The sequence below is a fragment of the Aquarana catesbeiana genome, linkage group LG02 (assembly GCF_042186555.1).
Source record: "Aquarana catesbeiana isolate 2022-GZ linkage group LG02, ASM4218655v1, whole genome shotgun sequence".
NCBI lineage: Eukaryota > Metazoa > Chordata > Amphibia > Anura > Ranidae > Aquarana > Aquarana catesbeiana.
The window spans coordinates 191383393-191409516 of record NC_133325.1 but is presented as its reverse complement, the minus strand read 5'-3'; the positions used below and the strand labels follow the sequence as shown (position 1 = coordinate 191409516).

At 41.6% G+C, this 26124-nt stretch overlaps 1 protein-coding gene across 6 annotated transcripts in view; it reads left to right on the top strand.

Annotated features, from left to right (window-relative positions):
* Window positions 1–2755: 2755 nt before the first annotated feature.
* The window catches only part of PRPF40B (pre-mRNA processing factor 40 homolog B), a 136450-nt gene continuing 113081 nt past the window's right edge, over window positions 2756–26124 (top strand). For all 6 annotated transcript variants that reach the window (XM_073614097.1, XM_073614098.1, XM_073614096.1 and 3 more), the window contains exons 1-3: window positions 2756–2814; window positions 14742–14822; window positions 22350–22493. In XM_073614097.1, the coding sequence (XP_073470198.1) occupies window positions 2773–2814; window positions 14742–14822; window positions 22350–22493 (267 nt within the window). In that variant the 5' untranslated portion in view covers window positions 2756–2772. The remainder of the gene's footprint in view (window positions 2815–14741; window positions 14823–22349; window positions 22494–26124) is intronic.

Sequence of the window (26124 nt, the reverse complement as noted above, 5' to 3'; positions counted from 1 at the left end):
GTCTTCAAGTGGTTAGAAGAGTGGGTGATGTGTGACGTAAGCTTCTAAATGTTGTGCATAAAATGCCAGGAAAGTTCAACCCCCCCCCCCCCCTCAAATGATCCAAATGATCCATTTTTGGAAAGTAGACACCCCAAGCTATTTGCTGATAGGCATGTTGAGTCCATGGAATATTTTATATTTTGCCACAAGTTTCGGGAATATTACACTTTTTTTTTTGCACAAAGTTGTCACTAAATGATATATTGTTCAACCATGGCATGGTTATATGTGGAATTATACCCCAAAATACATTCTGCTGCTTCTCCTGAGTACGGGGATACCACATGTGTGACACTTTTTGGGAGCCTAGCCGCGTACAGGACCCCGAAAACCAATCACCGCCTTCAGGATTTCTAAGGGTGTAAATTTTTGATTTCACTCCTCACTACCTATCACAGTTTTGAAGGCCATAAAATGCCAAGATAGCACAAAACCGCCGGGGACACGCACCGGGTCCCGAGCAACGCGACGGGTGCGCGCCCCCTAGATGGCCGGGAAGCCCAGGACATCATATGACGGCCACCTAGGATGGGAGATCCCATCTGTGGCCGTCATATGACTATACACGGGTATTGAAGTGGTTAAAGCAGCGCAGTGCCAAATTGTAAAAAGTGCTCCGGTCATTGAGAAGCCAAATCCTCCGGGGCTGAAGTGGGTAAAGCGGAGTTCCACCCATTTAAAATTCACTTTTAATAATCAGACACTCATCTGTCCCATGATCCAGCGATGCGGGCGTACAAAGCCTCGCTCCTCTCCCCTTCCTCTCCGAGGCGAGCCGCGCTGTGAATGGCCGGGCAATCTTCTGGGATCTGTGACGTGTTCCAGAAGATTGCAGGTAGGGAGGGGGGAGAGGTGATCTTCTTTCCGGAGCCGCGGAGCCAGGGGAGGAAGTGGGAGCTGGGGGCCTGTAAAAATAGGGTACCCGCTCCTCCCCAAAAAAATGACATGCCTAATGTGGCATGTCAGGGGCTCACCAGTACTTAAAGCTGAAGTTCCATTTTTGAGTGGAACTCCGCTTTAAATACCACCAAAAGAAAGCTCTATTTGTGTGAAGAAAATTATGAAAATTTCATTTGGGTACAGTGTTGCATGACCGCGCAATTGTCATTCAAAGTGTGACAGCGCTGAAAGCTGAAAATTGGTCTGGGCAGGAATGGGGTGAAACTGCCTAGTAGGCAAGTGGTTAAATGGATTTTTATTTCAATAGTGTAGGATGTAGGATTTTTCCTGAAAGGAAGCCACATCTCTTATGCCTTGCACACACGATCGGACTTTCCGACAACAAAACCGTGGAATTTTGTCCGAAGGGCTCAAACTTGATTTGCATACACACGGTCACACAAATGTTGACCAACAATTACGAATGTAGTGATGTGGCTCTTTAGCGCCACCCTTTGGGCTCCTTCTGCTAATTTCGTGTTAGTAGAAGTTTGGTGAGTGTTGATTCGCGCTTTTCTTTTCACGCTTTTCAGTTTGAGGTTTTCATTTCGTGCTTTTCATTTAGTTTCTGAATGGCCGTTCGTCAACCAGCCATGTTGTGGAATAATGTGAGATAATGTGTTATTTATTATTGGCCTTGGAGTTTTTGCTTTGACATTATTTTTTTGGTTGAATAATGATTTGATTTGGTATATTTTCTATATTTTTGGATGCATAGAATGCACTTTTTGGTTAAAGTTCTATTGGCAGATAGTATGTCTAATTTTATTTTTTTTTAAATGCACAATAAAAAAAATTGTGTAGAATAATACTTGGCTATGTGTTTTACTTCAAATGACAGTTTTGGAGTAGGCAGTTACATAAAAAAAAAATACAATGTAAAATTGACAAGGGACACCAACATAGTTGTATCTTTGATCTTAAAAACTATAGGATAATGGTGTTGTGGTAACTTGTTCAAATAAATAAAAAAAAAACATTCTTGATATCACTAGAAAAAAAAATGCCTTTGAAAATGTGTTTGCAATAACTCCATCAGTATCATCAGTAAAGCAGCTTCATTATTATCCCATTAAAGAAGAAGAGAATTGTGCGCTGCATTTGGAGATTTCATAATTTGCCACGTCACAATTGCTAATTCTCCATTATGAACGCTAGTTTACAAGACCGACCGCTTCTGGCTCGTCCTTGCTTCCGAGCATGCGTGTTTGTACTTTGGTCTTTTGTCTGACGGACTTGTGTACACACGCTCGGAAAATCCAACAACACACATTTGTTGGTGGAAAATTTGAAGACCTGCTAGTCAATATTTGTTAGCGGAAAGTCCGACAACAATGTCCGATGGAGCATACACACGGTCGGATTTTCCGGTAACAGCCTGACATCGAACAATTCCTGTCGGAAAATCCGATCGAGTGTACGGGCCTTTAGAATTTCGTTGGTTTACTTTAACCGATAATCGATGACAGATCGCTTGGTGTGTAGTGATCGTACTATCGGAGTGTATGCTTCCTAAGGCAGACAGCTCAGTGTATTCCATGGACGATCCAGACTGACAGCTGTCCCTGATCTCCGGGCACTGGCCTCCCTGGACTCATCCCCATCACCCCCTCCATCAGCCCTGGCCTGATCCAGGGATAAAGCTCTGTGGGTGACTCCTCCCCCCCATGCTCGGTATTACACAGTAGCGGGCACTGTATGATTACACGGTGCCCGGCTGGCATCACTCAGGTTACAGCGCACAGGCCCCGCCCTCCTCGCGTCCTCTGCCAATGGCCATGCGGCTTATTGATGGGGAGGAGCCTGAGTCGGCTCACGGCTGGAGCAGGGATGGTGAGGGAGCTGTACATCGGGGTGCCGGGTAGTTGTGGGGATTGTACTGGCAGAATGCATGGAGAGATGGGGGAGGGGGGCCCAGGGTTTTCTATGTGTGTATATAGTAGGGGGGACAGCGGCTGTGGTGTAGAGGGCTTATTATGAAGGTAATACAGAAGAGCCTTGTGCAGTGAGGGGTGTGTGTGCACGGTGTATGGACATTCCCCCATAGGACACTGCTACACCGCCTTATATAAGAGCCCTGTGATCCTAGGCTCAGGGATGGAGCAGGCTGTGTATGGGGGACAGTCATTGTACAATGTCACTGGACTGCTGCAGGGTCACACAACTTCTACCACATCCTACACTCATTACTATCATAGGGACTGGGCACCTGGCTGTGCCAATGGAGTGCCAAATGGCTTCTTATTGTTCTACACCCCCAGCACTCCTATTAGACCCTGTTCACACCTTTATTACTATTATTTGTATATAGTGCCAAAAGTTTGTGCAGCACTTTACAATATAAAGGGAAACAGTGCAATTACAATACTGTTCAATACACCTGAGTGTTTCTGTACCTAAGTGCACCATGCAGTAGGAGCTCCAATCTGTTCAATACAGGCTGATCACATATCTATCAATACAGGCTGATCACATATCTATCAATACAAGCTGATCACACATCTATCAATACAGGCTGATCACATATCTATCAATACAGGCTGATCACATATCTATCAATACAGGCTGATCACATATCTATCAATACAAGCTGATCACACATCTATCAATACAGGCTGATCACATATCTATCAATACAGGCTGGTCACATATCTATCAATACAAGCTGATCACATATCTGTCAATACAGGCTGGTCACATATCTGTCAATACAGACTGGTCACATATCTGTCAATACAGGCTGGTCACATATCTATCAATACAAGCTGGTCACATATCTATCAATACAGGCTGGTCACATATCTATCAATACAAGCTGGTCACATATCTATCAATACAGGCTGATCACTTATATTAATACAGGCTGGTCATATCTCTATCAATACAGGCTGGTTACATATCTATCAATATAGGCTGGTCACATATCTATCAATACAAGCTGATCATATCTCTATCAATACAGGCTGATCACATATCTATCAATACAGGCTAATCACATATCTATCAATAGAGGCTTATCACATATCTATCAATACAGGCTGGTCACATATCTATCAATACAGGCTGGCCACATATCTATCAATACAGGCTGATTACACATCTATCAATAAAGGCTGATCACATCTCTATCAATACAGGCTGGTCACATATCTATCAATACAGGCTGATCATATCTCTATCAATACAGGCTGATCATATCTCTATCAATACAGGCTGATCACATATCTATCAATACAGGCTAATCACATATCTATCAATAGAGGCTTATCACATATCTATCAATACAGGCTGGTCACATATCTATCAATACAGGCTGGTCACATATCTATCAATACAGGCTGATTACACATCTATCAATACAGGCTGATCACATCTCTATCAATACAGGCTGATCACATCTCTATCAATACAGGCTGATCACATCTCTATCAATACAGGCTGATCATATCTCTATCAATACAGGCTGATCATATCTCTATCAATACAGGCTGATCACATCTCTATCAATACAGGCTGATCATATCTCTATCAATACAGGCTGATCATATCTCTATCAATACAGGCTGATCATATCTCTATCAATACAGGCTGATCACATCTCTATCAATACAGGCTGATCACATCTCTATCAATACAGGATGATCAAATATCTATCAATACAGGCTGGTCACATCTTTATCAATACAGGCTGATCACATCTCTATCAATACAGGATGATCAAATATCTATCAATACAGGCTGGTCACATCTCTATTAATACAGGCTGATCATATCTCTATCAATACAGGCTGATCACATCTTTATTAATACAGGCTGATCATATCTCTATCAATACAGGCTGATCACATCTCTATCAATACAGGCTGATCATATATCTATCAATACAGGCTGATCACATCTCTATCAATACAGGCTGATCACATCTCTATCAATACAGGATGATCACATCTCTATGCTCAGTCACTCACAGCTAAAAAAAGGTACATGAGCTTTTTCCCCTATAGACTTTAATGGAAGCATCTGTAAATGCGTACATTCGCTTTCGCATGTTTTTGCACCTGAACAACTGTTCACTTCCAATCTTCTCCCACCTAGGAGTTTGCAAAACCGCTTGTAATGCCTCGTACACACGATCGCACATTCTGACAAAAAAATCCATGGATTTATTATCAACGGATGTTGGCTCAAACTTGTCTTGCATACACACGGTCACACAAAGTTGGTCAAAATTCCGAACGTCAAGAACGCGGTGATGTACAACACGTACGACGAGCCAAGAAAAATGAAGTTCAATAGCCAGCGCGGCTCTTCTGCTTGATTGCGAGCATGCGTGGAACTTTGTGCGTCGGAATTGTGTACACACGATCGAAATTTCCGCAAACAGATTTTGTTGTGGGAAAATTTGAGAACCAGATTCAAATTTTGTGCGACGGAAATTTCGATGGAAACTGTCCGATGGAGCCTACACACGGTCGGAATTTCTGACAAAAAGCTCCCTTTAAACATTTTCCGTCTGAAAATCCGATCATGTGTACGGGGCATAAGGCCTCAGTCACATGGGGAGTACTACAGCATACATCTGAGGAGGGCCGTGTTTACCTGCACAGGTGTTCCGTGCATCCCTGTACAGGCAGTCCCATTGATGTCTATTGGGATGCAGTGGTTGCGTGGACGCACACTGCTCCTAATTTGACATCCAAATGGGTGTGTGTCCCCAAACACATGCTGTCTGCGTTTGCACACCTGCACCCACACAAATATCATATTGGGGGAGATTAAGAGCCGGTTCACACTGGGACGACTTGTCAGACGACTTAGCTGCCTGACAAGTCGTGTCCCGTTCTGTACAATGGAACCGTACTAGCATCGCTCCGGCTTAGAAAAAGGTTCCTGTACGACTTTGGGGGCGACTTGCATAGACTTCTATATAGAAGTCATTTTGCAAGTCGCCACTGCAGTCGTGTTCAAGTCGTCTGAGGCAGTCGCGCTGCAAGTCGTGCTGCCTCAGTGTGCACCGACTCTTACTAAAACTGGAGCACTTGGAATCTGGTGCAGCTGTGCATGATAGCCAATGAGCTTCTAAATTCAGCTTGTTCAAGTTTTAAAAATAAAGCATGGAAGCTGATTGGTTTCCCTGCAGAGCTGCGCTCTCCAGTTTTAGTAAATCTCCCCCATTGCGTCCTTGCAGCCACTGGGGTTGAGTGACTAAAACTGGAAAGTGCAAAATGTGGTGCAGCTCCGTACAGAAATCAATCAGCTTCCAGGTTTATTTTGTCAAAGCTTAATTGAACAAGTTGAAGTTAGAAGCTGATTGGCTACCATGTAGAGCTGCACCAGATTTTGCACTCTCCAGTTTTAATAAATCAACCCCATTGTGTCCCAGTTATCAATGACTGCCTGCATGAGGATGCATGGAACACCCATGCATCTGAATTCAGGGGAACACAGCCCTCACCAAGCATGGAGTTATTTACACCCTGTGTGAATGAGACCTAAAATACTTTTAAAAAAATGACATGTAAGCGCAAAACATGCAGTAGAAATGCCTGTATAAGCCTTGCTATAAGTGCTTACTAGGTGTGAATGGAAGCCTAGGGCTTGTTCACGCTATGTGCAGTTATGGACTTTTTTTGCACTGAATCAACACCAATCATCGCAAAGGCACATCTATAACTATTATTTTCTATGGGCCCTGTTCACACTGCAACGCTGCCTGCAGAAATACAACAACAAGGATAAAAATGACACTGCGGCTACACCTAATACAAACTTGGCTGAAAAAGGGGAACTGAATTTTAACAATTCCTCATATAGTCATCGCATACCGTCACCTCAAGAATTAAATAAAGATTTAAATAAAGGCTTGAGGTGTGTTCCTCTGAATCAGGGTAAGCATACATAAAAGAGGGGAGAAGGCGAGATTTCCCAAGTAATTCTTCAATGAGGAACAACCAGATTTATCAATATATACAATTCTTTATTGGAAAAATCCACATGAACACCAGGTAAAATGCTCAATGTGTTGTACACATGAGATATTGAGCAAATTGCTCTGAGACTATATCCATCCATGCCCTCACTGGGATTCTTCTACGAGGATTAGAAATTCCTGAGATTTGTGAGGAGTGTATATCTGCTTGTGGTGGCCATCTGTGTCCTTAGACAACGTTGTCTATTTTTATTGAATGTGGTGAAGGTTTGTTATATATAATAATTATTTAATAGCTAATAATATATATATATATATATATATATATATATATATATATATATATATATATATATATATATATATATATATATATATATATATACTATATAATTTTTTAAATAGCTCTCAGTGTGGATTTTTTCAATAAAGAAGTGTATATTTTTTGATAAATCCAGTTGTTCTTCGTTGAAGAATTACTTGGGAAATCTCTCCTTCTCCCCTCTTTTGTGTATGCCCGCAGAAATAGCCTTTGGAAAATGCAGCATGTTTGTATTTTTTCTGCAACACACCAGAGCTCACCTGATGTCAGCACCAATCACCGTACCATAGAGGAGTATCAAATGTCAGTTTGACATTTCAATAAAGTTCAAAGACAAAAGATAAGCAATGCATTCTGTTGTAAATACACAAGATCTCACCACTGGCACACAACAGAGTAGCCCACAAGCTAAAACAAATCGTTTTGGCAAGCAGGGACCGTGAATGTCGCCTTAGGGCTCATTCATATTCTGTGTGGTGACCTGCGGTTTTCTGCACAGAACACATAGAAAATGATTTGTTTCCTATGCACCCCATTCACACTACAGTGCTGTAGTGGTGCATGGAAAAATGCACAAACTTGTACACTTGTAAAATAGTTAAAACAAAATGTAAACAGTGCGATGAACTGAAACACTCCCCGGCAGAACAGCCCCCGGCCCGCTCACTTCTTTGCATGCAGATAGTGTGAACAGGCCTTTAGATTTGTCACCATCCTCTGTAAATCCCTATCTGCAACTACAACAAAAGGACACAGAACACGCCAATGCCTGCAGTGACACCATTCACTATGGGCCAGTCCTACGGGTCCCTTCTGTGATTAACAGCATTATAAACAGGAACACCTCCAGACAGACATAGGCTTGTCTTAACCACTTCAATACCGGCCATTTTCTCCCCCTTCCTACCTAGGCCAATTTTCCGTTTTCAGTGCTGTCTCACTTTGTATGACAATTGTGTGGTCATGCAACACTGTACCTAAATGAATTTTTTATCATTTTTTCTCCACAAATAGAGCTTTCTTTTGGTGGTATTTGATCATCTCTGCGTTTTTTATTTTTTGCGCTATACACAAAAGAAGAGCGACAAGTTTGAAAAAAAAAAAAAACAATATTTTTTATTTTTTGCTATAATAAATATCCCATTTAAAAAAAAAACAAAAAAAAAAAATTTTTTCCTCAGTTTAGACCGATATGTATTCTTCTACTTATTTTTGGTAAAAAAAAAATAGCAATAAGCATATATTGATTGGTTTGCGCAAAAGTTATAGCGTCTATAAGATAGGGGATAGTTTTATGGCATTTTTATAAATTTTTCTTTTTTTACTAGTAATGGTGGCGATCTGCGATTTTTATCTTGACTGTGACATTGCGGCGGACATATCAGAAACTTTTGACACCATTTTGGGACCATCCACATTTATACAGCGATCAGTGCTATAAAAATGCACCGATTACTGTATAAATGTCACTGGCAGGGAAGGGGTTAACACTAGGGGGAGATCAAGGGGTTAAATGTGTTACCTAGGGAGTGATTCTAACTGTAGGGGGAGGGGACTCACAAGGGGAGGAAACCGATCGGTGTTCCTCTGTACTGGGAACAAATGATCGGTCTCCTCTCACCTGACAGGACGTGGTCCTGCTCTGTTATTGGGCAATCACGGGTGCCCGGTGGACATCGTGGCCGCCGGGCATGCGCACCGGCCCCCGAGTGACGCGGAGGGCCCCCCAGATGGCAAGCCCAGGACATGATGCCTGCCCACGATAGGAGACCCCTCCTGCGGACGACATATAAATATGGGCGGGATGTGAAGTGGTTAAAGGAGGGGATTTACTAAAACTGGAGAGTGCAAAATCTGGTGCAGCTGTGCATAGAAACCAATCAGCTTCCATTTTTTTTTTTTTTGTCAAAGCTTAATTGAACAATCTGAAGTTATAAGATGATTGGCTATCATGCAGAGCTGCACCAGATTTTGCACTCTCCAGTTTTAGTAAATCAACCCCACAGTGCACAAAGAATCCTAAAAGCTTACTGCACAACACTTTGCTGAACATTCACTATGTGCACCCTGACCAGAGGTTTAGGGATGCTGCGGGTTTGATGTGCACTTTTAACTTTACAAATCAAAGTATGTATTCCTTCCATAAAAAAATGTGAGGATGAGGCACCAAAAGCTTATTAATAGGAGAGTTTAAAACAAGGTGGTAAATCCTAACAATTAACTTCTCCTATTTGCTCAATATAAAATTAAAATCTTGTGTCTTATGTGTCTTCAATAAGTGCAAAAAAGCTGCTGATCCTGCCAGAAATCCAGTACTGTCCTGTGCATGCTGCAGTTCTTTGGAAGTGTGCTAAGGTCAATGAATACTTTCACACTATGTTATTTAGGTGAAGGGAGGCTGTTCCTCCACAGATACAGTACAATCAGTGAGCATTGTAAACTCAGGATAGGAAGGGTGTTACTGACAGGATCACTTGGTGAAAATCAAAGAAATAAGCCTGAAAAAAAATAAAACTATCAACAACATCCACAGACTGAAAAACTCCAATTAATTATGGGTGGGGGGAGGGTATTTACTAAAACTAGAGCAGACAGAATCTGGAGCAGTGCATAGGAACCGATCAGCTTCTATCTTCAGCTTGCTCATTTCAAATAGTACTGAAGTCTGAACATTTTTGCACTTAATGCATTATCTGCATTAAGGTAAAAATCGCCTAACTACCTGTTCTACCCCCATCCCAGGTCCCCAAACACTTACCTGGCTCCATATCACCTCTCAAGCACTGTCTCCAGCTCCATTGTCACTTCCTGATTCCACAGGAAAAACTGAGAGCAGTGGAGCCACAAGTTCTTGCTGCCTTCAGTCAAACTCATGTGAGGGCCTGGTTTACTGGTGTTGTGTGTGTCTATAGACACACGCAGCCCAGCGAGGGACCCAATGGGAGCGTGCACACATGGGTGCCCCTTAGCACTCAGCTCGCTACAGGAGGCAACCGAAGGAGGGAGGAGCATACAGCTATGGTGGGGACTGTGAGAAGAGGAGGAAAGTGACTCTTCTGTGCAGTATCGTTGCGCAGAACAATAAAATATTACCTCCTCTTCTCATAGTCCCCACCAGAGCTGTACGCTCTTCCCTCCTTTGCCTCCTGTAGCGAGCTGAGTGCTAAGGGGCACCCATGCGTGCACGCTTCCATTGGGCCCCACGCTGGGCTGCATGTTTTTAGAGACACACACACAACACCAGTAAACCACTGCTAAATACCTTTTCTCAGAAGTATATAGCAGTCTTGTGACTTCTATCAGTGTCTGGTTAAAGCTTATAGATGGAGTTTCCATTTTACTCTGACTACCCTATGAAGCTGCAGGACCTCTGACCCTCTGTCTGGACAGCGCTGATTGGCTCTGTGCTGATCACATGTTCCCTCTCAATTAAAAAAAAAAAAACTCTAGCAGTACACACCAAACTGAGCATGTGTAGAGTGACCCTAAGGCTCTGTACTGTCAGGAGATGGATTGGGGACAGTGGAAGAAGGGATCAAACAGCCTTTTTACACAGTGCGCAGAATTAACCCTTAGGTCTCACAGTGAGTATAAAAAGCATGCTTTGCTGCATATACAGACTTGTGGGTTTAGTAACACTTTAATGTTATTTTAAACTTATAAAATGAAAGCTAGAAGCTGATTGTTTGCTATACACAGTTCTCCAAATTCTGGCTGCTCAAGTCTTAACAAAATTCCTTCAGTGATTTTTTGTTTTTTGATTTAGATACACTAATGGATTAGTCCTATGTTAATGGTATATCATAACATTTGATTGTAGAATTTGCAGGCTGATGATGTGAGCTGATATTAACGTACTGAAATTCAATTCTTCCTTCACTAGAGTGTATGTTAGATTCCCTTTCAGTGACTTGCTTAGGGACATAGAGCTGACATAGCTGAGTGATGACATAGTGTTTGGATGCTATATATTCCCTGTGCTGTCTTTGCAGAGTATTTCTGGTATTGTTTCACAGGTTCAGGTTTCAGTAGTGACACTCCATGCTTTTATTATTAGTAGTACATGGATTCATGTAGAAGGTGGTAGAACTAGGTGCTCCGTATTATGCTTAGGAACAAATGTGTGTATAGACTAGGGCTGTAACTATTATTTTTATAATTGATTAGTTGGCCGATTATTGTATTGATTAATCGGATAAAATCATAAAAAAAAGTAATATGGAATTTTTTCGTTTATTTAAAGTAATAATGAAAAGTATGGGGCACTATTCCTCCCGGGAACAACAATGATGGGGCACTATTCCTCCCGGGAACACCAATGATGGGGCACTATTCCTCCCGGGAACACCAATGATGGGGCACTATTCCTCCCGGGAACACCAATGATGGGGCACTATTCCTCCTGGGAACACCAATGATGGGGCACTATTTCTCCCAGGAACACCAATGATGGGGTAGTATTCCACCCAGGAACACCAATGATGGGGCACTATTCCTCCCGGGAACACCAATGATGGGGCACTATTCCACCCAGGAACACCAATGATGGGGCACTATTCCTCCCGGGAACACCAATGATGGGGCACTATTTCTCCCAGGAACACCAATGATGGGGTAGTATTCCACCCAGGAACACCAATGATGGGGCACTATTCCACCCAGGAACACCAATGATGGGGCACTATTCCTCCTGGGAACACCAATGATGGGGCACTATTCCTCCCGGGAACACCAATGATGGGGCACTATTCCTCCCGGGAACATCAATGATGGGGTACTATTCCACCCGGGAACACCAATGATGGGGCACTATTCCTCCCGGGAACACCAATGATGGGGCACTATTCCCCCCTCCCCCTCCCAGGAACACCAATGGGGCACTATTCCCCCCCCCTCCCAGGAACACGAAAGGGGCACTATTCCCCCCCTCCCCCTCCCAGGAACACCAATGGGGCACTATCCCCCCCCCCAGGAAAACCAATGATGGGGCACTATTCCACCCACCCTCGGAACACCAATGATGGGGCACCCCCCCTAGAAATCCTTAGGATCATGGGGCACTTGTCATCACAGAAATTAATGTACTGTACTGACAGTATTCTGTATAGCCATTAGCCGCTAGCTTATCACTTCACACAGGTGCAACTCGGCTATCACGGCTGCTTCTCGCCTCTCTCTGTCTATTACCTCAAGGCAGCAGCGGGCTGAGAATATCAAGCGGGAGCTGACGTCAGCGAGGAGGAGAGGCGTGGACATGCGGTGTGGACTTGCCTGGTCACATGAGCGCCGAATACAGCGGCGCCGCCGCCTTGTACACAGGAGGATTCTAACGGACTGGCAGGGAGGAAGTTGCAGACCAACTAATCGATAATGAAAATTGTTGACAACGATTTTAATTATCGATTATTATCAATAATATGGATTAATCGTTTCGGCCCTAGTATAGACAGTTGTTAGCAGTACACCAGCCACTACCTTTTTATACGTTTAGGATGGGGGGGAAAGGGTTAGAACTTTTGTGATGTTTTTATTTCTGTGCATGACTCCATAGATGGATTTCTGGTTGGAAACGTGTACTTAGAAAAACATGTAAGCTGCCACTGCTGACCTTGCTAGAAAACACCATCATATGGCTACATTTTATGTAATTTGATGCATGGGATGTAGAATAATCATTAGAGATATACATGTTTGACAATATTTGGTACAAACAAATATCAGTAGCTGGGCATCAGCTCAAAATCCAGAGATACAGATGTTACTGTTAACTTACTGAAACAAAGTATATTTATCAACAACTGCACAATATATTTTGATCTTCCTTATGTGCAAACTACTTGTATTGTACTTCTTTTGGCATATGATGTTTTGTACCACCTTTTTGTACCCAATAAAAATAGTTTGTAAACAAAAATCCAGAGATACTATTGTGTTACCAGGGATAGTATCAGGTTATGAATGTGTCTTCCTGCAGATCTCATTACTGACTCGGTTTCTTGTGTTTAGCTCTGACAAACATCTCATAACATGTAATAATAATTCCATTGTTCTGGATGCTTATTGCAGTGCCCAGTTCTTTTTTATCTGTGTTGTGTGAAAAGGATTACAAGTAAAAGAACTTCTTTGTAGTTTTTGTTATAGTGGGAAAGAGTTAGGCCAGCCATAGATGGATAGAAATTCAGCTGTTTCAGCAGGGACTGGCTGAATTTCGATCCATCTATGGAGGTTTCTGCTCATTTCTGTCCAACGGGAATGTTGCAAAAATTTTAATTTGATCAGCACTGCAGCCAATTGGCTGCAGTGCTGATCAGTGTATTCTGGGAGTGGGGGGAGTCCGCACTGTCAGAATACATAAGCTCAAGGGGAAGGCTTCCTTCATCTACCTCAATTGTTTGGATGGGTAAATCTGTTTGTTTTTTTGTTTTTTTGATCAGCTTGCTGGCTGATCAAAAAAAAGAAAGACCAATCTATTGCAGCTTTAGACCTCGCGTCCTTATTGGGGAGATTTCTCATTTACTGGTCGTGTAACAACAGAAATGATGGAAATCCTCAGTAAGGACACAGTCAATAATACAGAACACAAGAGGGTCGACTTCTTCCCCTTTTTTACAAATAATAGTGCTTTTATTTCTTTTTCCTCATCATAGAGGTTCTTCTCCCTGTCTATTCAAGACACAGCAGGAAGTTCCTATTATCCAGAATATATTATACATTTTTCTTGACAAGTGTAGGTAGATTTCTTTTTGTCAGGATGGCTATAGCCACAGTTTTTTTTTTTTTTCAAATTTAGGATGGTTAAAGGGATTTTTAAAAAACACGTCATTTTTTTTTGTCCATCCCTATAATGCAGGCCTTAGATGGTTCAAATTTCTTGCTGGTTGCCAGAAAGGAATTTGCAAGATTTCCCCATCAACACAGACAGTGCTGACAGGGGAATCCCTCCCGTCTAGACATTGTACTCTCCTGGTGGGGACGGTCCCCCCCCCCCCCCCCCCCCACTCCCACCGGGAAAATACAAAGGCAGTGATTATTGCTAGCATCTATAGCAGCCGCTAGCGGTAATTGCAAGTAAAATCCAGCAGGCTGGTTGTACCCAAGTTGATTGATGTAGGCAGGGTGTACACTACAGCAGCAGTTTGTTTCTTCCTTTTAAGGAAGGATATAATTATTTTTTGCTTTTTGGTTGGGATACACGTGTACCCAGTGGGGACAGAAAAAGTAGTAAAAGTTTGATAGGGGTGCTGATTGTTCACAACTATATGCAAAACTAAAAATATTTTTATTTATTTTTTTACTTTACATATACTGTATATTATCTATATTTTCCATGTTTTCCATACACAGCTCTTTGTACTTTTTATTTACTATCTGTATTCTTTGCCCATAAAAACTTACATAAGTGAAACAAAGGTTCACAATTTATAAAGTGCTGCATTAGTCACTGAAAATAACTTATAAAGTTAGAGTTTTATTAGCTTGTTATGTGTGTTTTTTGTTTTTTGTTTGCAGTCAGCACCAGACTCAGGAACAGCTCCACCTGGACAGTCTGTAGTTTTTCCTACTGCTCCTCCCCTGATGCCTCCACCCTTTGTAAGTGTCTTATTTTAGATGTGGTAATTGCATATTCCACATGTACAAACTGCATGTGTATACTTGGTGTGCCCTTGTTATGCATTTTTGGTTATTTTTCTCTACAGATTATGAGCTTTTAACTTTTTTTTTTTTTTACAATATTCTTATCCCTTGCTGCAGCTGTGAAGAGATCATACAACTACACAGAGCATTTTTATTGCTGTCATTTAACATAGAATTCCTTCCTAACACTATGTTTAAAAATGTTTCCTCCACCCTCCTTCTACCTATGTTGCCTAAAAATAATGGTGTATACTTGTTTTCGGCCTGCTCTGGTCTGGTCATGCAGTTCCTGTTCTCCTGTATCAGTCTGTGCTCTCTTCTCTTCTCTTCTCTTCTCTTCTCTTCTCTTCTCTTCTCTTCTCTTCTCTTCTCCTGACATAGGGAGCCAGGGCTGCACATCATGTAACCCGAATGGATCAGGCTTTTTTTTACACAGGTTAGGCAGCATAGGTAGCAAGAGTGGGTAGGGGACATTTTTACAGTGGTTGTAAAGTCAGAAGCTTTTTTACCTATGCATGAAGGTAAAAAACCTTCTGAATGCAGCTCCCCCCTCAGCCCCCTTATTCTTACCTGAGCCTGATCTTGATCCAGCAATGTGCACGAGAGCTCAGTGAGGAGGTGGGGGGGGGCAGGAGTGCCAACACGAGACTCTAGAAGAGGAAAATTAGGGCGGCTCTATGCAAAACCATAGCACAAAGCAGGTAAGTATAACATACTGTATATGTTTGTTATTTTACAGAAAAAAAATCCTTTAGTATCACTTTAAACATAGTTGGTGTTATACATAAACTAAAAAGTCTAATATGTGATAAATATCAACTCTCATTGTGGCAGCCCAACATTCAAAAAACAAATGAGAGTGTGCATACCCATGCACCGAATCAGTGACAGGTTTAAAACCTAACTTTTGTTTTGGTTTTTAACCACTTCAATAGCGGGCAATTTTACCCCCTTTCTTGCCCAGGCCAATTTTCAGCATTCAGCACTGCGCATTTTGAATGAAAATTTCTCAGCCATGCAATACTGTACCCAAATGAACTTTTTATCATTTTTTTTGACAGATAGAGCTTTTTTTGGTGGTATTTAATCACTACTGAGTTTTTTTATTTTTTGCTTAACAAATGAAAAAAAATAAAGTTTTGCTTTGTTTCTGTTATAAAATTTTGTAAATAAGTAATTTTTCTCCTTCACTGATGTGCGCTGATAAGGCTGCACTGACGGGCACTGATGAGGCGGCACTGATGAGGCGACACTGATGAGAAGGCACTAATATGCAGCACTGATAGGTGGCACTGATGTGCATTGATAGACAGCACCGTTGAGAAGGCACTAACAGGCATCACTGATGGGAACTGGCGGGCATCGCTGATGGGGCTGCACTGATAATCATTGCACTGATTATCAGCACAGACCCCTCCTGTCAGCCATGTGGCTTATCTGCTCTCCTCTACTCACATTTTGTCAGCTTGAGTAGAGGAATGACGATAACCATCACTTCCTATTTACACTGTGAAGAGCCTATGTCATAAACTGTTTACTGTCATAGATGTGGTGTGTCCGAGCACCACCGATCTGCATGCCCGAGTGGTATTATGTGAAGGACGTCATATGACATCCAGTCACAACAATTAAAGAGGAAGTAAACCCTGATGGATTTTACTTACTCTTTTGCTCCCTGCAAAGCCTGCAAATTAAAAGCATAATGGGCTGGTATGCATCGCATACCAGCCCATTATGTAACACTTACCTGCAGACAAATCCATCGCTGTCCCCTGTGCAGGCTGCATCCATCTTCACCCCTCTTCCTTCCGGGGGCCGCGGACTCCGGCTCTGTGACTGGCCGGCATGTGCACGGGAGCTGTCAGTAACGGCACATGCTGGGGAAGAAACGGCACGGAGGTCCGTTTCTTCACAGCGCATGCGGCGAATACATCATTGGCGCACTACAAGTGAAATGTCTCCTAAACAGCACAAGCCTTATTCTAGGCTTACCTATAGTTAAAAGTCAGGAGGGAGGCTTTACAGCCACTTTAAACCACTGCCCGGCTGGCATTTTGCTATAGGCTGGGTGGGATGTGGTTAAAGAAAGGCAATATCCACCAAAAACTGTGTGTGTTTAATCACTTGCGGACTGTTCCTACATCAGTTCCGTGCTTTTGGGTTTAGGGACCTGCTGATCGGCTGTGTGCAATCACAGACCAGAGCCTTGTGTTGACAATCAACTCAGGGTTCTGTACAGAGAGAGTGATCTCTCTGTTTCATATCTCTGCAAAGCAGGAATAAGAAATAAAGCGTATCTGTAGTAAAAAAAACAGCACACATTACACACTTTGGCACACATTTAACCTCTTGATCACCCTAGACGTTAACCCCTTTCCAGCCTGTGCAGTTTGTACAGTGACAAAGTTTTATTATCACTGATCACTATATTATGTCACTGGTGATGTCAGTGGCAGTTAGTCAGTTCCCTCTAGCGCCAATTAGTTTTAGATTGCCTGCTGCACTACCACAGCCCCATTATCACCACCGTTAGTAGTATAAAAAAAAAAAATCCATTATATATACTATAGTTTGTAGATGCTATAACTTTTTATCAAAGACATGTAGCAGAATACATTTTGACCAAAATTGATGGAAACATTGTTTTTTTACTTTTTTTTTTTTTTTTATTGGATGTATTTTGTAGCAGTAAGTAAAAAATATTGCTTAGCTTTTTTTTTCAAAATGTTTTGTCTTTTTTCTTTTTTGCTTATATTGCAAAAAATAAAAAAAAATAGTGGTGATCAAATACCAACAAAAGAAAGCTTTATTTGTGTGAAAAAAAAATGGTATAAATTCAGTTTGGGTACAGCATTGCATGGCTGCACAATTGCCAGTTAAAGTAGCGCAGTGTTGAATAGCAGAAAAATGGCCTGGTCATGAAGGGGGTAAAATCTTCTGGAGTTGAAGTGGTTAAACATAGTTGATGTTATACATAAACTAAAAAGTAAAAAAAAAAATATCAACTCTCATTGTGGCAGCCCAACATTCAAAAAACAAACAAGGGTGCGCAATACCCACGCACTAAATAAGCCACAGGGATAAACCCTAACTTTTATTAGAGTTTCCTGTTTAATACTTTTAAGTGGAGGCTGGGGCTCTAACGCACTCTTAAAATAAAGCCTGTCATCACTGACTGTGGATCATTATTCTAGTCAATTTATTTATGTCTCTGCAAATTAACTCTCAGCCCCCGTTCACACCTATGCGAATTAGATGCGGCTTACAGCACATCCAATTCGCAGGACATTTTAAAATACATTCATATGAATGCATCTGGTTCACATATGTGCGTTGCATTCTCACTGCGCATTGCACAAAAAACGTGTGCGTTTTCTGGGCATTACGATGCGAATTACAAGCCCATTATCTTCTATGGAAACGCATCTGATTCGCAAATGCATTGCGTTGTGTACATGGATTTTCTCCTCCTCCTCACTACACCCCCCCCCCTGCTCACAGATCCTCAGGTAAAACGCAGAGGAACCTCTGAACAACTGATTTTTATCTTCCCAGTGAAACCTGAGCTTCAGTTCGCACCGCACATGTGTGAACCCAGGCTTAAGTTGTATATCAGTGTTGCAGAGGCATAAACACAAGGGGCTGGGGCTTTAGCACACTCTTTAGATAAATCCTCTCATCACTGACTATGGTTCATCTCACAAAGCTATAAATCTGTATTACAGAGACATAAACACAAGGGGGTTTACCAAAATAATTCAGTGGCATGTGTGTGCCATCCCCACATGGTCAAAAAGCAAAATGGCAGCCAAGCCCACTTTCTCCTCTATTTGTAGCCAACGATGGCTGCTATGCCCACCCCTTCCTGCATAACTGCCAGGATTTTGCCAATTAACTGGCTTCATAAAGGGGTTCTACAAATTTTCCCTATGTTGCTTTTCTTACAATCCATGTAGACAACAACTGAAAGAGGCATTCAAACCACTGGGTTAAGGTTACCAATTTAAAGAGAGACTTTTTTAGTGGGCATTTAACTTACAGTTATGTCAAAGTCAAATATTACTGTGCTGACTGAACAAAGAAAATAGAAAAGTAATACACAGTTCCCATCAAGGGGATTTGCTCTTGATGGGAACTCATCAAGAGTGATGTTCATCAAGGGTCGTTGTCTTGCTAAAAGGTGAACCTCCACCCCAGTCTCAAGTCTTCTGCAGACTCGAATGCCCTGTACACACAACAGGATTTTACAACAACAAAATCCTGGATTTATTTCCAACGGATGTTGGCTCAAACTTGTCTTGCATTACACACGGTCACACAAATGTTGTTGGAAATTCCGAACGTCAAGAACACGGTGATGTACAACACGTACGACGAGCCGAGAAAAATGAAGTTCAATAGCCATTGCGGCTCTTCTGCTTGATTCCGAGCATGCGTGGAATTTTGTGCATTGGAATTGTGTACACACGATTGGATTTTGTTGTCGGCAAATTTGAGATCCAGATCTCAAATTTTGTTTGTTGGAAATTCGACGGAAAATGTCTGATGGAGCCTACACACGGTTGGAATTTTTGAAAACAAGCTCCCATTGAACATTTGTTGTCGGAAAGTCCTATCGTGTGTACAGAGCATAACAGATTTTCTTCTAAGTTTGCTCTGTATATTGCTCCATCCATCTTCCCATCAACTCTGAACAGCTTCCCTGTCCCTGCTGAAGAAAAGCATCCCCACAACATGATACTGCCACCACCATGTTTCACAGTGGGGATGATGTGTTCAGGGTGATTTGCAGCGTAATGCCCCGTACACACGATCGGATGTTGGATGTGAACTTGTTGGCGGAAAGTCCGACCGCGTGTATGCTCCATCGAACATTTGTTGGCGGACTTTCCGCCAACAAATGTTGGCTACCAGGTTCACAAATTTTCCGCCAACAAATGTTTGTTGTCGGACTTGCCATTCATGTGTACACAAGTTTGTCGGACAAAAGTCCACGCATGCTCGGAATCAAGTACAAGCCGGAAGCGCTTGGTCTTGTAAAACTAGCGTTCGTAATGGAGCTGTCTTGTACGACACCACGTTCGTAATTGTTGGCCAACATTTGTGTGACCGTGTATATGCAAGACCAGTTGGAGCCAAAAATCGAACAAAAATCCATGGTTTTGTTATCAGAAAATCCGATCGTGTGTATGGGGCATCAGTTTTCTGCCACGCATAGCATTTTGCTTTTAGGCCAAAAAGTTTTAATTCTGACCAGAGCACCTTCTTCCCCATGTTTGCTGTGTCCCCCACATGGCTTCTCGTAAACTGCAAACAAGACTTCTTATGGCTTTCTTTCAACAATGGCTTTCTTCTTGCCACTTTTCCATAAAGGGCAGATTTGTGGAGTACACGACTAATAGTTGTCCTGTGGACAGATTCTCCCACCTGAGATGTGGATCTCTGCAGCTCCTCCAGCGTTATCATGGGCCTCTTGGCTGCTTCTCTGATTAATGGTCTCCTTGCTCAGTCTGTCAGTTTAGGTGGACGGCCATGTCTTGGTAGGTTTGAAGTTGTGCCATATTCTTTCCATTTTTGGATGATGGATTGAACAGTGCTCCATGAGATGTTCAAAGCTTGGGATATTTCTGTATGACCTAACCCTGCTTTAAACTTCTCCACAAGTTATCCCTGACCTGTCTGATGTGTTCCTTGGGCTTCATGATGCTGTTTGTTCACAAAGGCTCTCTAACAAACCTCTGAGGGCTTCACAGAACAGCTGCATATATATTGCGATTAAATAACACACAGCAGGTGGTCTCTATGTACTAATTAGGTGACTTCTGAAGGCAATTGGTTTCACTAGATTTTAGTTAGGGGTATCAGAGTAAAGGGGGCTGAATACTAATGCACGCCACACTTTTCAGATATTTATTTGTAAAAAAATTTGAAAACTATTTATCATTTAACTTCCACTTCACAATAATGTGCCACTTTGTGTTGGTCTATCACTTAAAATCCCAATAAAATACTTTTACATTTTGGTTGTAACATGACAAAATGTTAAAACTTTCAAGGCTTATGAATACTTTTTCAAGGCACTGTAAGTATGGTGTCAATAGCAACCAACCAGAATCTTTTAATGGCTTACAGCAATATTAAACCCCAAACCAAAAATGTAATATATTGGAGAATATCTATCATTAAATGTAGTGGCTGCATTCATTTTTTTCTTAGGCCTTCTTTCCTCTGTTTTCACCTGGTGATCTGGCCAGTAACACATCCCCTGTTTTAGAGGTCCCCCCACTCTGGATGAAGGAGCACACAGGGCACAGCAGACAGCAGCATTGCCAGTCTGGTGGGAGGGGAGTGTTAAATGTGTTAGCAGATTTAAATACTCTAACAAATTGAAGCCAAACTCCAGCTCACAGATTATCACGTCTAATGCCCTGTACACACGATCGGACATTGATCGGACATTCCGTCAACAAAATCCATGGATTTTTTGTGATGGATGTTGACTCAAACTTGTCTTGCATACACACGGTCGCACAAAGTTGTTGGAAAATCGGATCCTTCTGAACGTGATGACGTAAAACACGTACGTCGGGACTATAAACGGTGCAGTAGCCAATAGCTTTCATCTCTTAATTTATTCTGAGCATGCGTGGCACTTTGTGCGTTGGAATTGTCCACACGGTCGGAATTTTCGCGAACGGATTTTGTTGTTGGAAAGTTTTATAGCCTGCTCTCAAAATTTGTGTGTTGGAAATTCCCATGCAAAAAGTCCGATGGAGCCCACACACGGTCGGAATTTCCAATAACAAGCTGCGATCGCATATATTCCATCGAAAAGTCCAACCGTGTGTACAGGGCATAAGAATTGGTAAGCTGCAATATAATAAATGTTTGTTTTTAGGTTTAATACTGCTTTAAGAGAATTGATTGGTTGCTTTTGGTTAGTGCACTATACTCCTATCAGAGTGATTGGAAAATGTCCCCAGTGACCATAGTGAGGAGATCTAACAACCTAATAGCTCAGAAACCATAAGTTTTCCTGTAACAGTTTTATTTATTTTTTGGATAGAGTAAGGGAGGGTTATAACCCCTGTGATTCTTTTTTTTGCCATCTGTGTCCCTGTGGAGATATTTCCCTGCACTTCCTGCTTCATGACCAGTGTGTCACTAGGGTCATCAGAACTAGTGTTTCTATAGGAAGATTTCCCCTCCATTAATGTTCTGATGTCAACCCAGAATTTGGGATTTTCTTTTACTTTCACTTTCAGTGATTATGGTAAAGAGGACAAATAGAGATGATAATTCTCCATAACGGAAGCACAGACAGCAATACAATCTGCCAGGTGTCCTAATCCCTCTCCACTCTATCCAAAACTAGCTTAAAAAAGTTTTGCCTTTAGTTACACTGTAATAAATTTCTTGTAGACCATATACCAGATATTATCCTCCTTTTGACATTGGTTTATTGTTTTTTTTTTTTTTTAGATGCCTCCCCCTGGGCTTCCACCTCCATTTCCACCAATTGGATTGCCACCAGTTGGGCAGAGGCCCCCAGCAATACCCCCAATTCCACATGCGATGATGCCACCAATGATCCCACCCATGGCAGGACCACCACCTCTTGCTCAGGTGTGAACTAAAAAATGTAATGTCTTTCTTGTGAAAAAAAAATGTCTGTGATGTCAGAAATGTAATATTCTTAGTGAATTTTACAGTGTTTGTAAGCAATCCTGTATTATATTATTTTCATGCTAATTTCATGAAAGCTCATTCCCTATAAATGTTACTACATGAAAAGTAATAAACAGACAGAAATGCTTTTATAGAAAGTAATGCAACAAGAAATGGACCAAAATGGCCATACATTACTGTGTAAAAGTTTTAGGCAGGTGTGAAAAAAATGCCGTAAATTATGAATGCTTTCAGATGTAGAAGTTTTAATAGTTTATTTATATCAATTAGCAAATACGAAAGTAAATTAACAGAAGAGCAATCCAAATCAATATTTGGTGTGACCGCCCTTTACCTTCAAAACAGCATCAATTCTTCTAGGTACACTTGCACACAGTTTTTGAAAGAACTCAACAGGTAGGTTGTCTCAAACATCTTGGACAACTAACTACAGATCTTCGGTGTATGTAGGTTGCCTCAAATCCTTCTGTCTCTTCATGTAATCCCAGATAGACTCAATGTTGAGATCAGGGCTCTGTGGGGACCAAACCATTATTTCCAGGGCTCCTTGTTCTAGAGCTGCACAATTCTGGATAAAATGAGAATCATGATGTGATGTGTAAACAAATAAAAAAATTACCATTAAGTTATATTAGGGTCTTTTTTTTTTTGGTACTCGCTGATACCATTTACCGATACCTACCGCAAGTTTTTTGTTTACACTTCAGCTGTCGGCAATGGTACAAAGCATTGAAAAGTTATTTTACAAATTAAATAAAACATTTTTTTAAAATTTTGCTTTTTGTTTTTTTTTTCAACGTGAAACGTGTAAATATACTGTATGTTATAGGTGTAAAAATATTAATGAACAAAGAAATATTTTGAGGACCCCTGGCGTGGGCCCTCCCACCACGGCGGAAACAAACAAACAAAAAAAAAAGTTGTAGTTATTAATAGTTTAGAAAATAGAAGTAAATAAAATTAAAAAAGAATCACCCGGAAAATAATAACTAAATGGAGAAGGAGAATATGAGTTAATGAGGCTGATTAGAGTAAATTAAGGGTTAATAAGGGGTTAAACAGAGAAACAATTTAATAAAAACCCCAAAAAATAAATAACTTTTTTTTTTTACTTGACAAGGTTGCTTTAACCACTTCAGTTCCAGAAGGTTCACCCCCCTTCCTGACCAGGCCATTTTTTGCGATACGGCACTCCAATAAAAATTGTTTTAAATTCTAATTTCTTCATCAATTTAGGCCAATATGTATTCTGCTACATGTTTTTGGTAAAAAAAAGAAATCCCAATAAGCGTATATTGATTGGTTTGCGCAAAAGTTATAGTGTCTACAAACTATGGGATAGTTTTATGGACTTTTTATTTTTTTTTTACTTGTAATGATGGCAATCAGTAATTTTTAGCGGGACTGTGACATTGCGGTGGAAAATTTACACTAAGCAACACTTTTTGGGGACCAGTGACACCAATGCAGTGATCAGTGCTAAAATAAATTCACAGTCACTGTACTAATGACACTGGCAGGGAAAGGGTTAACACCAGGGGCGATCAGAGGGTTAAATGTGTTCCCTGGGAGTACTTGCTAACTGTGTGGGGGATGGTTTAACTGGGGGAAGATAGAGATCCGTATTCCTGCTTAGCAAGAACACAAGATCTCCATCTTCCCCTCTGACAGAACAGCGATCTGCCTTGTTTACATAGGGAGACCACCGTTTTGTCTACATCAGGAACGATTGGTGTGTCTCAGTGGACATCGGACCCGCTGATTGGCTCCTGCTGTGTCCAATCACAGAGCGTGCGCCCCAAACCCAAAGAAAGAAATCACGTACAGGTATGTGATTTTGCACTTAAGGGCTGCCCTACCGCAGTATATGTACGTGGGGCGGTCCTTAACCGCTTGCCGACCACCCGCCATTGTTTGACGGTGGCAGAATGTCTCCCCTGCATGAATTGCCATAGCTGTACGGCGGCCGCTTTAAGGGGTATAGAGGGCGCGCACGCCGCGGTACTGAGAAGCAGATGCGCATGCCCGGCGGTCGCCATGTTTGCTGGGCACACGCAAAAGCTCCTGACAGAGTCAGAACGAGGATCTGTGTGTGCAAACACACAAATCCAGGTTCTGTCAGGGGAGTGGAGAGAGATCGTGTGTTCCTAGTATATAGGAACACTGATCAGTCTACTTCCCTTGGCAGTCCCATCCCCCCACAGTAAGAACACACTGAGGGAACACATTTAACCCCTTGATCGCCACCTGGTGTTAACCCCTTCCCTGCTAGTGATATTTATACAGTAATCAGTGGCTATTTATAGCTCTGATTGCTGTATAAATGTCAGTGGTCCCAAAAAAGTGTCAAAAGTGTCCGATCTGTCCACTGCAATGTCGCAGTCCAAATAAAAATTGCGACCATTACTAGTAAAAAAAAAAAAAATAATAATAATAATAAAAATGCCATAAATCTATCCCCTATAATTACGCCTATTGCGATTTTTTTTTTTTTTTTTTACAAAAATATGTAGAAGATTACATATCAGACTAAATTGAGGAATTTTTTTTTTTTTTCAATTTATTATAGCAAAAAGTAAAAAATATTTCAAAATTGTCGCTCTTTTTTTGTTTATAGCACAAAAAATAAAAACCGCAGAGGTGATCAAATACCACCAAAAGAAAGCTCTATTTGTGGGAAAAAAAGGACACCAATTTTGTTTAGGTACAGCATTGCAGGACCGCGCAATTGTCAGTTAAAGCAAATATCGCAAAATTATCGAAAAAAAATGTCCCGGTCAGGAAGGGGGTAAATCTTTCCGGGGCTGAAGTGGTTAAGCAGTTAAACTTCATTTACAGACCGAAGTTCATCCCTTTGATCTGTAAATGAACAGAAATATGCAGTGTTTTTTTCTTTTATCTCTCTTTGAGCGCTAAGCAATGTTGTTGATAAACATTGCCGGTGTTCTATCGAGAAATCCCCTCCGTCAAAAAATGCTTCCGATGTGTGTGCGCATGCGCAGTACGCAACGTCACTCCAGCTGATATGTTGATCAGCTGGCGTGATGTCAACACGGCACATGCGCAGATCATTGGAGGCAGTATCTGACGATCTGCTAAGCGCCGAGGGAGAATGTAATTGTCAGATTTTGCCTCGCTATTGCGGGGCGGGTTGTGGGTGTGTTGAAGGGCAGGTTTTGTGTGTGTTTTAACCCGCCCTTAGACACAGCCAAATTCCGCCGTTTAACACACTAAAGCCGCCGTGCAACAAACAGAAAACATGCTGTTCAATACAGCCAAAACCCGCCCTGCAATAGTGAGGCAGAGAAAAAAAGGAGGCCCCAAGGCCAACGTAGCGCTTGAAAATATGTGAAAATGAATTTGAAATATATGTAAAGTGAATAAACAATATACAGCTGCTAGCACTTTAAAGTCTAATACAAAAACTTCAAACAGGTATGGTATACAAAGTAAATGCGCTAGTAAAATTAGTAATCAACTAGACAGGTGATGTAAAAACTAAAACAAAATTCCAAGTGAGAAAATAATCTGCTTACCAGATCGCCGTGACCACTAATCAGTGATCTCA